Source organism: Stenella coeruleoalba (assembly GCF_951394435.1).
Source record: "Stenella coeruleoalba genome assembly, chromosome: 8".
NCBI classification, from domain to species: domain Eukaryota; kingdom Metazoa; phylum Chordata; class Mammalia; order Artiodactyla; family Delphinidae; genus Stenella; species Stenella coeruleoalba.
In genome coordinates, this window is record NC_137154.1 from 104,062,867 (window position 1) to 104,077,067 (window position 14,201).

The following is a 14,201-nucleotide window of genomic DNA, read 5'->3' on the forward strand; positions in this document are numbered from 1 at the left end:
TGTTTACAGCAGCATCCATTTGGACAACTTCTTAACCAGGAAGGAGAGCTACCTGTTGGTATTTTTAAATAAATAAAACAGTTGCCTGAGCCTAAGCTAGTAGGGGACCAGGTGACTGGAGTTTAAGGGAGGTTAGGAAAAAAGTACTGCCAATTCCTTGTAATCATTTGAGAAGCAGAAGATTGTAATGTCTCTCTGTCCCCGTCCCCACCCCTTTAGAGTCCCCAGGCACTGGTTAATTATCAGCACCACTTTCTTTTTACCATAGGCTCCTTAGAAAGCCTTTTGGTTCTAGTCTTTCAGGGTTACTTTTGCCTTTTTAACTTAAAAATAATATGGGACTTCCCTGGCGGTCTGGTGGCTAAGATGCCGTGCTTCCATTGCAGGGGGCATGGGTTCGATCCCTGGTCAGGAAACTAAGATCCCGCATGCCATGCGGCATGGCCAAAAATAGGAAAAAAAAAATTAAAAATAATAACAGTTTTAAAATAATTTCAAGTTTACAGAATGGTTGCAAAAATAGTACAAAGAGCTTCCATTAAATCCTTTCCTCAGATTTTCCAACTGTTAACATTTGATTAATACGGTAAAATTAATCTTACCACTTGTATCTCCCCGCAGGTTTTGTTTTTGTTTTAAATCATTTAAGTTGTAGACATGGTATCCTTTTATCCCTTAATACTTCCATGTATATTTTTTATAAACAAGGACATTCTGCTATGTAACTATATATAGTACAGCCGTCAGAATCAGGAAATTATCATTGATATAATATCTAATCTACAGACCCTGTTCAAGTTTTGCCTGTTGTTCCAACAACACCAGGATCTAGTTCATTCTTTCAGTCTTGGCATTTAGTTCTCTCTGTAGCCTTTCCTTGTCTTTCATTTTTTGTTTGTTTGTTTTTTGATTTTTGTTTTGTTTTTTTTTTGCGGTACGCGGGCCTCTCACCGCTGTGGCCTCTCCCGTTGCGGAGCACAGGCTCCGGACGCGCAGGCTCAGCGGCCATGGCTCACGGGACCAGCCGCTCCGCGGCATGTGGGATCTTCCCGGACCGGGGCACGAACCCGTGTCCCCTGCATCGGCAGGCGGACTCTCAACCACTGCGCCACCAGGGAAGCCCCCTCCTTGTCTTTCTTAACTTTGGTGTGTAGAGTACAGGCCAGTGACTTTGTAGAATGCAGTTTGGGTCTGTCTCAGGATCCTTTCGATTTGTGTGTTTTTGAGGGCACTGTCATAGAAGTGTTCTTCTCTCTGAATCCTCTTAGGAATTGCATGATGTCACTTTGTTTCATGACCGGTGATAACTTTTATCAGCTGGCTAAGATGGTGTCTGCATTCATTTATTCATTTCATTATGGACTCACCGTCCAGATTTGTCCCGTGGGTCCCCCTTCATGCTGACTCCTGTGTCTTTTTGCTATGTCCCTATTATTCTTTGAAAGCTTCCTTACTTTCTGGTACAAAAAGATGCTCCAGGCTCATCCTGTGTTCCCTGCCCCACCCCTGGAGTCAGCCATTTCTCCAAGAAGAAGTGGTTTTCTTTAGTGGGGGATGGTATTTAGGAACCAAAATCTGGGTATTAGGTGTGCTTACCTCCATTATGTTATTGCTTCTAGGCCCACTCAGCAGACAGACCTGTGAAATACATTTATATACACATATTCATGCACATATAAATCTATATTTCTATACATGTGGATATTAAAAGCAGTGAGCTCCTATCGATACCTCCAATCCCATTATCCTCAGTATATTTATTTATTTGCTCAGTATTCCCTGTACATAATCAGTCTCTCTGCTTCTTAAAAACAGATTTGTTGAGATATATTTCACATACTCTATAATTCATCCATTTTAAAGTGTACTGTTGAATGGTTTCTAGTATATTCACTGAGTTACACAACCATACACAATTCTTTTAACATACAAACTACTAAAAATTAATCCAGTAAAAAGCAAGCATCCTATATATTTGATTCACCAGAAATAACCACAGTGAGTCCTTTTATACATGTTAAGGTGAACACCACGTGTTGCAGTAAAGAGATGGCCATAGTGTGATTAGCTTCAGCCCTGAAACCCCCTTTAAGATACTACTGCCCAGCAAACCCAAAGCACAGGCAGGCCAAAGGGCAAGGAGATGGGAAAACAGGCTCTATCTAATTGGTTGGGTACCCATATTAATTGATTTGGTTGTTCAGGGGCGTTATGGATGTTCTCAGACACTGTTTTGGTTTGCCATTGTTTTGCTAGCTTTAGGGGAAGGACGTGTCTTGATTAGCACTCTTGAAGGCTGTTTGAGAATGAATTTAGGTAACGGGTAGTGTTGGCATCAGGCCTGGTGTCTCGCTGTCTGTAGACATCTGTGCACCTGTCTCTCAGTTCTGCCCTATTTTGAGAGCATGCTTGACCACCCACCAGTGTGACTCTTTTCACTGATATTCAATATATTTGGTGAGAAGTCATACTTCAACCTTGCCTCTCAAAATGAATCTTACATCTTACGTTATTACGAATTGCCTGTTTATCCATAAGATTTTATCTAAATAATTAGGATGATCTGAGTGGGATAGAGTTGGTGAACTGTGAAGAAGCAAAGCTGCTGGTATTTGGGGGGAAGGAGTTAGTCATCTCTGACATTTATATATAGACTGGCTCCTGCATCAAAAGAAGAGAGCTTTGTGAGCCCATGACTGTTTCTGTTGTTGCTAATTTCTGGAAGGAGATTTGGATGGGAATATTACTGTGGTGAAGACTGCCAGGAATGGTCTTGTTCTCAGAAGCTTTGAGGTGGGGCCCGGAGTGAGCTTGGAGCTTACTTGTCCACTGCAGGTGTCTGTCCGCAAGTCGTCTTCTGCCTTTGAATTCCTGACAGCCCGTCAGCAGTTCACCCTGTTCCCTCTGTGGGCCCTTGTGCAAGGTGTATGTTTCTGTTCATGACGATCGTTCAGGCTCTTTAACTTCTCAGAGCCCTATTTACCTCCAAGACATCTGCTAAGGGTGGCTGCCAGACCTCTTAAAAACTCACGTTGGGTGGTCAGGTTAATTTTCTTGGTTGTCTCTCATTACAGCAGGCCTTCGCCCCGCTGCTTACAGCTTCCAAGGGCCCCGTAAATGACATGGTCTTCCTGTTTGCAACCAGAGAGTACTTTTTTTTTTGGCTGCACTGTGTGGCTTGTGGGATTTTATTTCCCCGACCATGGATGGAACCTGGGCCCTCGGCAGTGAGAGCAGAGTCCTAACCACTGGACCGCCAGGGAAGTCCCAACCGCAGAGTACTTTTGCAGTAGGTTTATTTATACATATGAGTGTTGGTATCGAGGGGCTTCCCCAAGTGGGTGAGCAGCCGTTGTTAACTTTGAAAGGAATTTTATCAACTCTGAAAAAACTCTAAGACCTGATGGCTGCCATGACCCTGCTGGTGGGAGGTGGTAGGAAAGAAAAACAGTATCACAGGGAATGAGTGGAGACTGAAGATAAATCATAAATGCAGCTTAAATGAAAGCCTATAGTTCAGATTTTGCTAAATTGCCGTGTTCATTGACCAACTTACTGCCTTGAATAGCAAAAACAATATAGGTTTCCAGTGACTTAGGGAACTGTGGGCACTGTCTATTGTACTCCAGCGGGTTAAATTGAGAATTGTTACAACCTTAGATAAACTTTTAAAGTGAGACCAAACCATCTTCAGTGTTTTTCTGTAAAACAGAGTAATACTGATTTGCTTAGGTCAGTCTTTTTCCTAGAAGTTTCTGATAATTATTTGTATCAAAGGCAAAAAGTAGCAGTGAAATGACAGAACTGATGCTGGGATTGAAATGTGTTCCTCTTTTAATTTACATGTTTAAAAAGTTTTTGTTTTTGTTTTAAATAAAACAAATTGGGAAAAAGGAAAGCAAAAACAATCCTTTCCAGTTTCTGCACTCCATTAACCATATTAACATTTTGGTGTATAGACAAGACTTTTTTTCTTTGGGTACGCATGGAAGTGTGTGTGCTTTTAAATGCTTTTTTTTTTTTCCTAAATTGGATCATGCTAAATATGCTTTCCTGTTTAGTGCTTTTTTAAAAAGTTGACATTTATTGAACATCTATTATGTACCACTCTTAGGGCTGCATACATCTTTTGAGTCTGTCTTTTTAAACAGATTTAGCCTTAAGGAGTTAACCAGGCTTAAGGAGAGGTTAGGGATATCGGGTGTGTTTATTCCTTTGCTTATTTGTTTAATGATTGTTAAAATTGTTAAACCGTCATGGAAATGGAAATGTTTCCATGTTATATACAGATATTAAACATGTTTCTTATAACCCCATGGTATTCCATTAAGTACCATGATTTAACTAATTCCCTATTGAGGAACATTTAGGTTGGTTCCGTTTTTGGTTTTTTTTAAAAAATAAATTTATTTATTTTATTTTTGGCTGTGTTGAGTCTTCGTTGCTGCAAGCATCCTTTCTCTAGTTGTGGCGAGCGGGCTTCTCATTGTGGTGGCTTCTCTTGTTGCAGAGCATGGGCTCTAGACGCACAGGCTTCAATAGTTGTGGTTCACGGGCTCTGGAGCGCAGACTCAGTAGTTGTAGCGCATGGGCTTAGTTGCTCCGCGGCATGTGGGATCTTCCCGGACCAGGGCTTGAATCCATGTCCCCTGCATTGGCAGACGGATTCTTAACCACTGCACCACCAGGGAAGCCCTGGTTCCGGTTTTTTGATATTAACAATTCTGTAATGAATATCTTTGTTCACTTTCTTAATTACTTCCTAAGAGTGCGGTTTTAGAATTGGAATTGTTGAATCAAGGAGTGCTATTGTGTTTTAAATCAGTGGCGTTAGTTCTTTTCTGGTTTTCAGAGGTCAGATCAATTTAATCATGATTTCATAGCAGAAGATTGATGGCGTTTAATCTTACAGTTTAGCATGGAGTTAATTATTAAATTTCTTGCATTAAAATTTTTTAAATTTTAAACTTAATTTCATTTTGAGATATTTCAAGCATACTGAAAAAATAAAACATAATATGATAGTCACTCATATACTCACTGTCGTGATTTAAGTTCTTCCCCATTTTGCCATATTTGCTTTTTTTGGGGCTGCGTTGGGTCTTTGTTGCTGCTGCGTGTGGGCTTGCCATATTTGCTTAATCTCCATCTTATTTTTTAATTAAGGGATTAAATGTCCCAGAGTCCCATCCTTACATCCCTTCCCTCCCTCCCTCCCTCCCTACCCTTGGAGGTCACTGCTACCCCACTGTCAGGGTGTATCATTCCCATGCCTGTTTTTATACTTTTGCTGCATACGAATGTGTCTATAAACAATTTGTTTTTGTGTTTTAAAACTGACATTAATGGTGTCATACTGCACTTGACCTTTTATAACTTGCTTTTTTTACTTTATATCATTTTGGGGTTTATCTAAGGTGTAATATAAGCAGATTTAGTTAATGCATTTTTAACTAAGATGAAACGATATGTCGTACTCCACTATATTTTTAAAACCCAGTTTGGTTATTGTTTCTATAGAATATATATAGTAGTGAAATTGCCGTCTAAACTTTTTCTCTGATGTTGCAGTTGTACATATAAAATTGAGGTTTTACAAATTAAAGGATATGAACTGTTGCCTAACTGTAGATTTCTTGATAACCGTGGTTGTATAGTTTGCTTTGTATAAAACTAGTTACTCGGGACTTGAAACTAACAGCATTAACATCAGTAATTAGAGCTAATACTTAAATAATTCTTAGTGTTTACTATGTACCAGATTCTGCTCTAAGCTTTTCCCGTGTTGTACATAATACATCTGGCCTCACAGCAGCAAGATAAAGAAACTGAGGCACAGAAAGTTTGAGTAACTCGCCCAAGACCTCTCTGCTAGTAGCAGTGGTGCTGAGATTAAACACTGGCATTTAGCCCTGTACACACCGCCTCTGAAGTGTACTTTTTGTTGCTTTTTTGTCATAAATTAACAAACATAGGGAGTTCCCTGGTGGCCTAGTGGTTAGGATTATGGGCTTTCACTGCCGAGGCCCGGGTTCAATCCCTGGTTGGGGAACTGAGATCCCTTAAGCCAGGAGGTGCGGACAAAACAAAAAGAAAAAATATATATATACATAAAGATTGCTTAGTCCATACAGTCACCATCCACAGTGTGAGCTGGTGGTTGGATGCCAGAATTTCAGTGATTTGTACTTAGACTGAGTATCGGGGTGCTTCTCCTGATGGAGGCGAATCCTAGTTTACCCCTGGGCTTTGCTTTTTAAGCTTCGATTTTAAGGCTGGTTGATGGGTAAAGCTTGTTTCTATCTCCCTTTGGGGCCCTCGAGGGCAGCACCGTGTCTAACTAACCATTGTGCTCCTGCATTAGTGTCAAATTGAGCTATCTGGTCCCCGAAGTCCCCGTGCTAATGGCAGAGTGAAACCTCACTGCCCCGCGGAAGGCTGTTTTGATGTGCGGTGGCTGCCTGTGATGGCGGGAGCACATCTCCCCCTCACAGCAGATCAGGGGCTGCCCTTTGCCTCCGCATGGGCAGCGGAAGGACAGACTTCTCAGGCCCAGAGACCGAGGCCTGAACTGCAATGAGGCTGGGGAGCGGGTCTGCATATAGACTTGCCGCTAGTTCAAGTCTTAAGACCTTTTTTCTTTTTCTTTTTTTTTTTTTTTCGCTGTGCCACTTGGCTTGGGGGATCTTAGTTCCCCGACCAGGGATTGAACCCAGGCCCCAGCAGTGAGAGCGCTGAGTCCTAACCACTGGACTGCCAGGGAATTCCCCCAAGACCTTATTAGACTTTCCTTTTCCTTTTTTTTTTTTTTTTTTAAACCTCAGAGGTTAGCCTGCCTGTTTCCTCTTCCCTCCCCTACCTATTGCATCTCTCCTGAGCTAAGTACCACCTTGGTTTTCTTGCACTCGGTAGAGCACGTTGGTGATGCATCAGAAGCGCCTGGGATGCTTGTTCAGTGCAGATCACTGAGTCCCACATTAGACCTACTGAACCAGGTTCTCTGGGTGATGAGCCAGTGATTACGTTTTTAGCTTTTTATTATGGAAGTTACAAACATATCCAAACACAGAGAAGATTATCGCATTAGCCCTCATGTGCTGTGTAACGGTTCATGAACCACTCACCCTGTCTGTGGCCAATCCGACCTCCCCCTCGTTATTTGGAAACAAGTCACAGATACCGTTTTTATTTTCCTGTAAATACTTCAGCATGTATTTCTAAGAGATAAGGACTCTGTTTTCTAAGCAGCTATGTGTATTTTTCCCCCAGCTTTTTATTTTTGAAAGGTTTCAGACCTATAAAAAATGCAGTAGCCCTATACAGTACTCTATACCTGTTACCTGGGTTTCCCAGTTTTGCCTCATCCATCTCACTGTGTGTTGTGTGTGTCTTACTTACTTTTCACTGTTAGGCCATCTGACAGTGAGTTGGGACGTTAAGAGAGTTCACCTCCAAGTAGTTTTCAGCTTTTCTTTCTTAAGGGCGAGGGCGTTCTCCTGTATGACTGTGATACAGTGATCACACTTGGGACAGTTGTCCTAAATGTTCAAATAATGGCCTTTACAGCTTCCTTTTAAAAAGGACCATACATTGTATTTAATCTAGGCAGTTCCTCAGCTTTTTCTTTTGAACCTTTTATTTATTTTATTTTATATTACTTTATTTTTTTGGCGGCATGCGGGATCTTAGGTCCCTGACTAGGGATTGAACCCGTGCCCCCTGCACTGGAAGTGCAGTCTTAACCATGGGACCACAGGGAGGTCCCTGAATATTTTATGACAATAATATCTTTTAAGAGTCTAGGTCATTTGTTTAGCACTATCTCTGAATTTGAGTCTGTCATATTGTTTGGTATGATTAGAGTCAAATGACATATTTTGGCAGAAAGACTGTGTAGGTGATCTGTTCTTAGAACATCACTTAAGTCAGCTTGTCCAGTTAAAGCAGTGTCCGCCAGCCCTTCCCACTGCAAAGACACGTGTTCCCCTTCATAATTAACCCTCCACTGATGATTCGTACCTGCATCAGTTATCGCAGTGGTGGTTTGTCTTAGAGCTAGGTGTCTGTAGGTCCACAAAGGGCTAAAGTAAGATTCACCTGTTCTTTAGGAGAACACCCAGTCTTAGTTTCCTGGGCGTTTTGTTATTAGAACTGATGTGGGCAGAAATAGAAGTAAGAGGCTAGGAATGTTGTCCGTGTGAAGCCAGAGGTGGTGGGGAGTAGCTGTGTGTGTTTGAGGTCATGCACGGGAGTTCTCTTCCCGTTTCCCCCGTAGGGTGCCGTAGCCCTGCTCCAGAAGTTAAGGGATTGAGGTCAAGAAGGAGTGAGGAAGTCCTGGGCTTTGCGGTTGTAACAGAGTGTTGAGCTCTTGTGGCTGCTGGCCTGGAGCTGAAACGTCCAGTTGGCTTTGGAAGATGAGGTGTACATCAGCTTATATGCATTAGAGACTGCTCCTGTCTGCCCGTGACTGTGTGACCGTCACGGTAACCTGCAGTCAGGGTTGTTTTCACCTTGAATCATGATCAGAATTGCTTCTGACAAAGCTTCTCTTTTCCAGTGGGCGAGTTTGTAAGTGACGTTCTGCTAGTTCCAGAAAAGTGCCAGTTTTTCCACAAGGAGCGGATGGAAGTGTGCGAGAATCATCAGCACTGGCACACTGTGGTTAAAGAGGTAAAGGAGTGGGTGGGAAAAGTCGGGCGTTGTTTTTTAGGAAAGTAGTATTTTTTCTCGACACCTTACCATAATTTTTTTTCTTTTTTGCGGTACGCGGGCCTCACTGCTGTGGCCTCTCCCGTTGCGGAGCACAGGCTCCGGGCGCACAGGCCCAGCGGCCATGGCTCACGGGCCCAGCCACTCCACAGCATGTGGGATCCTCCCGGACCGGGGCACGAACCCGTGTCCCCTGCATTGGCAGGCGGACTCCCAACCACTGCGCCACCAGGGAAGCCCCTTACCATAATTTTAAATTAATTTTCTTTCCCTTTATCTCATCAAAGTTTATAATTACTTGTATCTTTTAAATTAAAACTATTTGGGAGAAGAACAGATATTTTTGTAAGGAAGTACAGTATTAACAGTTCAGCCCCTGAAGTCAGGGACAGGAAAAAGATGGTTAAGTAAGGATTCTGTCGGCAGGGCCCCCAGCAAGGCCACCCAAACCCTAAGGCGTGTGTGGAAATAGCCAGTTATAGGACATCTGTGTCTGGACATGCATGCTGTCAGGTTTAGATATCATTTCATTCTTCCCGTGGGGAGAATGACCCTTTCTTAGCTTGTCCTCTGAGTTAAGTTGGTTTTCCAGCCAGTTGCCTTTCTTTTGTCTAGTTCTGAAGTAATTCTGAATTCCTCACCCATTAGGAAGGTATGTTACCATTGACCACCATTCACCCACGTCGATAATTACTAGAAGAAACCCCCTTTCCTTAATTTTATTCCAACTTTGGGCTTTCATTGGTTTTAGCCCAGATGATGTTTCCCCCTTGCAAATTAAGCAAAATTTGTAAATCTTAAAATAGTAGGGTGGCAACTTTTTGGCCAAAAATGTATGTGTCCGTGAGAAAGGCTCACGTTGTGATTCGGTAAGGGTTTCTTCTGGGTAAAGCTGGGGATCGGGGGTCTTTGGCCACGCTTGCTGTGTTCTGATGTTGGTGTGTGGGTTTCCCTCAGGCCTGCCTGACTCAGGGAATGACCTTGTACAGCTATGGCATGCTGCTCCCCTGTGGGGTGGACCAGTTCCACGGCACCGAGTACGTGTGCTGCCCTCAGACAAAGGTTGTTGAATCTGCTGTGTCAAAAGAAGAGGAGGAGGACGATGAAGAGGACGATGAAGAGGACGATGAAGAGGAAGACTACGATATTTATAAAAGGTAACCTCCTGCCCGGAGCCTGCGGATGTGGCCGTGGCTGCTGGTCCCTGGCTTCCGGGCGAAGCGGGCATTGCCCGTTCCTGCCAGAGCTGGGCCGGCACATCTCACTTAGGCCGTGGCTGAGCCCAGGCACGCCAGTGGCCTTCCGCTGCGTGTCACCCGGCCACATGCCTTTCTGCAGGTTAGCCCAGCCCCTGCTGCCTGGCGGTCCCCTTCCGCTGAGGCGGCCGGGCTGAGGGCCTTAGCGGCACGGCTCACCATGGGCTGAGCTTATTTCCTGCCTGTGTCTGTGTTTCAGAACAGGGAAGGGACTCACTGTTGCGCTCTGTGCATAGCAACTGGTATTAACCTTCCTTTTTTATTGTGACCTCTAGTGAATTTCCTACCGAAGCAGATTTGGAAGACTTCACAGAAGCAGCTGTGGACGAGGGTGAGGAGGAAGTGGTGGAAGATCGCAATTACTACTACGACGCCTTCAAGGGAGACGGCCGCCACGAGGAGAGCCCGACTCAGTCCAGCCGCCATGGGACCGCTGCAGAGAAGGAGATCTCTTACGGCGTCAGAGGTAACCCCACGGAGAGCCGCGGCTGTAAAGTCCACCTGGCGGTTATTTACTTAGAATTTGTTAATATTCTCTAATGTGCCTAGAGACTGCTTTCCTCACAGGTAAGTCAGGAGGGTGGCTTCGTGCCCCGAAGGTGAGGTCAGCTCTGGGCACTGCAGGTCTGGCGGTTGACAGATTTTAATCAGGAAACTAAGCTTCGCATTGTAAGGACTTAACTAGAGAGTCAGAGAGACCACGTGGTCTGCCCTCGGGCAGGATTCTTCCACATCCAGCGGGAAATGTTCTCTCCTGAGGGGGCTCCCCTTCCTCAGTAACTGCTGAAGCCCCAACCTTTTGGAGTGGAAGTCACTTCCTTGGTTCCCTTCCTGAGTGTGTTCCCATCTGTAGGCTGCCCTGTTTGTCCATCAGAAAGAGGTTTGCAGCTGGGAGGGTGGAATTTGATGACCTACCGGGTAAGGGATCAGGGCCAGCAGTGTTTTCATTTCACCATTAAAAAAAAAAAAAAGTTGCGACAGTTCTAGACCATTTTATGTGCAGCCTCCTGCTGATAGTATATTCGAAACCAATTAAGATCTGAAGAATTATTCAGGATTCAGCCAGGAGCAGATGACTTAATGAGTCCAGCAGTTTGTGATTCACCCTGGAGAACATAAAACATACACTCGTCCTTTCCAGGGGCCTAAGTAGCGTTTACGATGGTTACCGCCACGGAAACAGCCTCTGCACCTGCACTGTCCCCTTCTGCCCTTGACACCCCCAAGACGGCCAAACCAGGCAGCTGTCCCCACTTCACAGATCAGAAACGTGAGGCTCCTCCATGTCAGCCCTGCCCCGCTCTAGACTCTAGACAGTGCAGAACGCACCAGTCCATATTCTCAGGGCCTAAGGGTCTCTCTTGCATCAGGAAGGGAAACGACCACATCCTCAGGGTTGGCGGCAGGAGTTGGCAACTTTGTTGGCCTGGGCGCCAGGTGCTGCCCCATCTTGGCCTTCGCTGATGTTAAGCGTCGCCTGGTCCTTCTGCCCTTGCTGGTCTGTAGCTCTGTGAACCCCTGGAGCTGCTGCCCGGCCCCTGCTGACATTCTGACCGTTTCCACACAGCTGTCTGCTCCCAGGAGGCGCTGACGGGGCCCTGCCGGGCCGTGATGCCCCGGTGGTACTTCGACCTCTCCAAGGGGAAGTGCGTGCGCTTTATATATGGCGGCTGCGGCGGCAACAGGAACAATTTTGAGTCTGAGGAGTATTGTATGGCTGTGTGTAAAGTGATGAGTAAGTCCCGCCGCCCTGGCTGTGCAGCTCCATCCCGTCCAGCGTTCTGTCCCCCGGTGTCCTCGTGACCGCGTCTGTGTGGTGCTCCCTGCCCACTCGGTGTTCGCTGTTGGTCGTCTGCTCTTCTCTCTGTGCTTTCTAGATCTAGCTTTGCTTTCCTGTCGGCAGTTGTCAGCTCAGTTTTCCGTGTCCTGTGCTCGCCGTGGGCCGGTGGAGGTGGTGGTGGTGGTGGTGGAGGAGGTGATGGTGGAGGTGGTGGAGGTGATGGTGATGGTGGTGGTGGAGGTGATGGTGGAGGTGATGGTGATGGTGGAGGTGGTGGAGGTGATGGTGATGGTGGAGGTGGTGGAGGTGATGGTGATGGTGGAGGTGATGGTGATGGTGGAGGTGGTGGAGGAGGTGATGGTAGTGGAGGTGATGATGGTGATGGTGGAGGTGATGGTGGTGATGGAGGTGGTGACAGCGGTGATAATGGCAGCAGTGATGGCAGAGGAGGTGGCGCTCCCTCCCTGCCACAGCGGGGAGCCAGGGGCCTGCCCTTTCTCATCCGGAGCCTCCGTGTTGGTTGGGTTGGAAAGGCGGCCCTGCCCTCCTCTGTCTGAGGCTGAAACACACAAAGGACAAGCGGACAGGTCGTGAGTTCTGCACATCTTGTGTCCAGGCTTTTCTCTCTCACTCGTGTCTTGAGCGGCCCTGTGCCGACCCCCCATGATGCACACTAGCTAAGGGGGTCACCCGCTCTCCAAAGAAGTGACAATAAGGACACTTGAGGGAGCCGAGAACATTGGAACCTCTTGCTGTATGCACTCCAGGGAGCGTGCTCTGCAGCCGATGGTGGTGACTCCGTTTCCCCAGTGTTCTGGCAGCGCTGGATCAGGGCTAGCTTTAGGAGTTTTAGTTTATGCGTTCTTTGGTCACAACGAAATTCAGCGTTCAGTTGAGTCAGGTTCACTTCGCTGTCGGTAGGTTGCCTTTCTTCATAGTTCCCCCTTTTCCTGTTTAAGACCCTCTTTCTCGTCTGGAGCACTTCTGACCCGTGTGTAGGAAAACCCTCTGGCTAGGCAGACCCTTCTTCATTCTGACTCTAGAGTAATGAGCTGTGCTGCCACTCCTGGTATTTGCCCTAAAGATTTGTGGCTGTAGCTTCCGACGGTTTTTTGTTCATATGCCATCTTGTTCCCTCTTTCCTTCCCCAACCAAAAGATTATTTAAATCTTAATATGATATGATTTACTTCTAGTGCTTCCACTTCAGCTGCTGCTTGGTGCACTTTTTATTTGAAATGATTGAAAAGATGAGAAGACAAATGAGCCCTTAGGGAACGTTGGTGGCAGAAACTTTTTTATTTAGGAAAGATGGAGACAGAAATTATTGTGATACTTCCTGCTTTGTAAAACTTCTTAAACTAAGGGGCAACAAAACGCTGATTGGGGTCAAAGCCTGAGGAATCTGGGTCGTTAAAGGTCTCGCTGAATGTGGAGGTGCAGTCTTTACCCAGAGGATCAGGTGACGGTGTCGTAAGACACTGGGGACTGGCAGATGGCTGGAGCGTGAACAGTTGCGAAGCCTGCAAGGTCGTGCTTCCCGACAGGCCATGTGCTTGGGGCCCGGCTGGAGGGCTTCGGAGCCTAGAAGCATCACTGCTCCTGTGGGCAAGTTTGCTTCCCTCCTTGAAGGGGGCTGAGGCCTGCACATTTCCGGCTTCCTGAGCTGGTCGCTTGCACACAGACAGAGGGATGTGGTTCTAGGTTCGAGCCCATCCCATCGTGTCTTCAGAACCAAACCTCCAGACCTGCTGCCCCTTTGCCCTCTCTTTCCGCGTGGGGCGGGGGTGGGGTGGGGCGGAGGCAGCTTGCGCCTGCTTGTATTACCTTCATCCGGCCCGGGGATATGAACCAAAGGCTCTGTCTCCAACACGTAAGCCTTTAAGCTGCGGACACGAGCCGCCAATGGCGACGTGTTTGTTGGCACCAGTGGACTTCAGTGCTTCGAAATTCTCCTGGCTGAGCTTTTGAGTATTGTGGGGAATGTGGTTTCTGAAGCTAGCTGTATACGTTCTGATTTAGTTATAGTCTGGGAATCGGCCGTTGAGATCCTGTTTAAATTAACGTAGGAGGCAGATGTTCCTGACAAGACTTAAGCCATAGCTTCTAGGGTTAAAACGCAGTAAAAGAGGGTGAATGAAGACACCCCGACTTAAGGACTGCGGAGTGGCTGACTTACTTGTGGTCACACTCATCGGTTACACAGCTGGTCTCATGTTAAAATTACGCAGTTCTGGAAACTGGGAGAATTTGTTTTTGAATTAAAATTCGTTGAACTTGGCCTTTGCTCTCCAAGTGGCTCTCAAGTGTGTCCCGATGGAGCAAGTTGTGTAAGCAGGTTGCCTGACATTCCTCCTTGGCCTGGGAAATCCCCAGTGAGTTGGGGTAATGAGAGTTTCCACAGGTATTTCTTAAGAGGTAGACCTGTCATCTCAACCCTTCCTGGGTTAGGATAAG

General features: G+C 46.1%; 1 protein-coding gene across 5 annotated transcripts in view; it reads left to right on the forward strand.

Annotated features, from left to right (window-relative positions):
* APLP2 (amyloid beta precursor like protein 2) overlaps window positions 1–14,201 on the forward strand; it is a 72,548-nt gene that overhangs the window by 40,876 nt on the left and 17,471 nt on the right. For 3 of the 5 annotated variants that reach the window (XM_079928606.1, XM_079928602.1, XM_079928603.1), the window contains exons 4-7: window positions 8,558–8,670; window positions 9,667–9,866; window positions 10,241–10,431; window positions 11,533–11,700. In XM_079928606.1, the coding sequence (XP_079784732.1) occupies window positions 8,558–8,670; window positions 9,667–9,866; window positions 10,241–10,431; window positions 11,533–11,700 (672 nt within the window). The remainder of the gene's footprint in view (window positions 1–8,557; window positions 8,671–9,666; window positions 9,867–10,240; window positions 10,432–11,532; window positions 11,701–14,201) is intronic. The other 2 variants (XM_079928604.1, XM_079928605.1) reach the window with 1 other exon arrangement.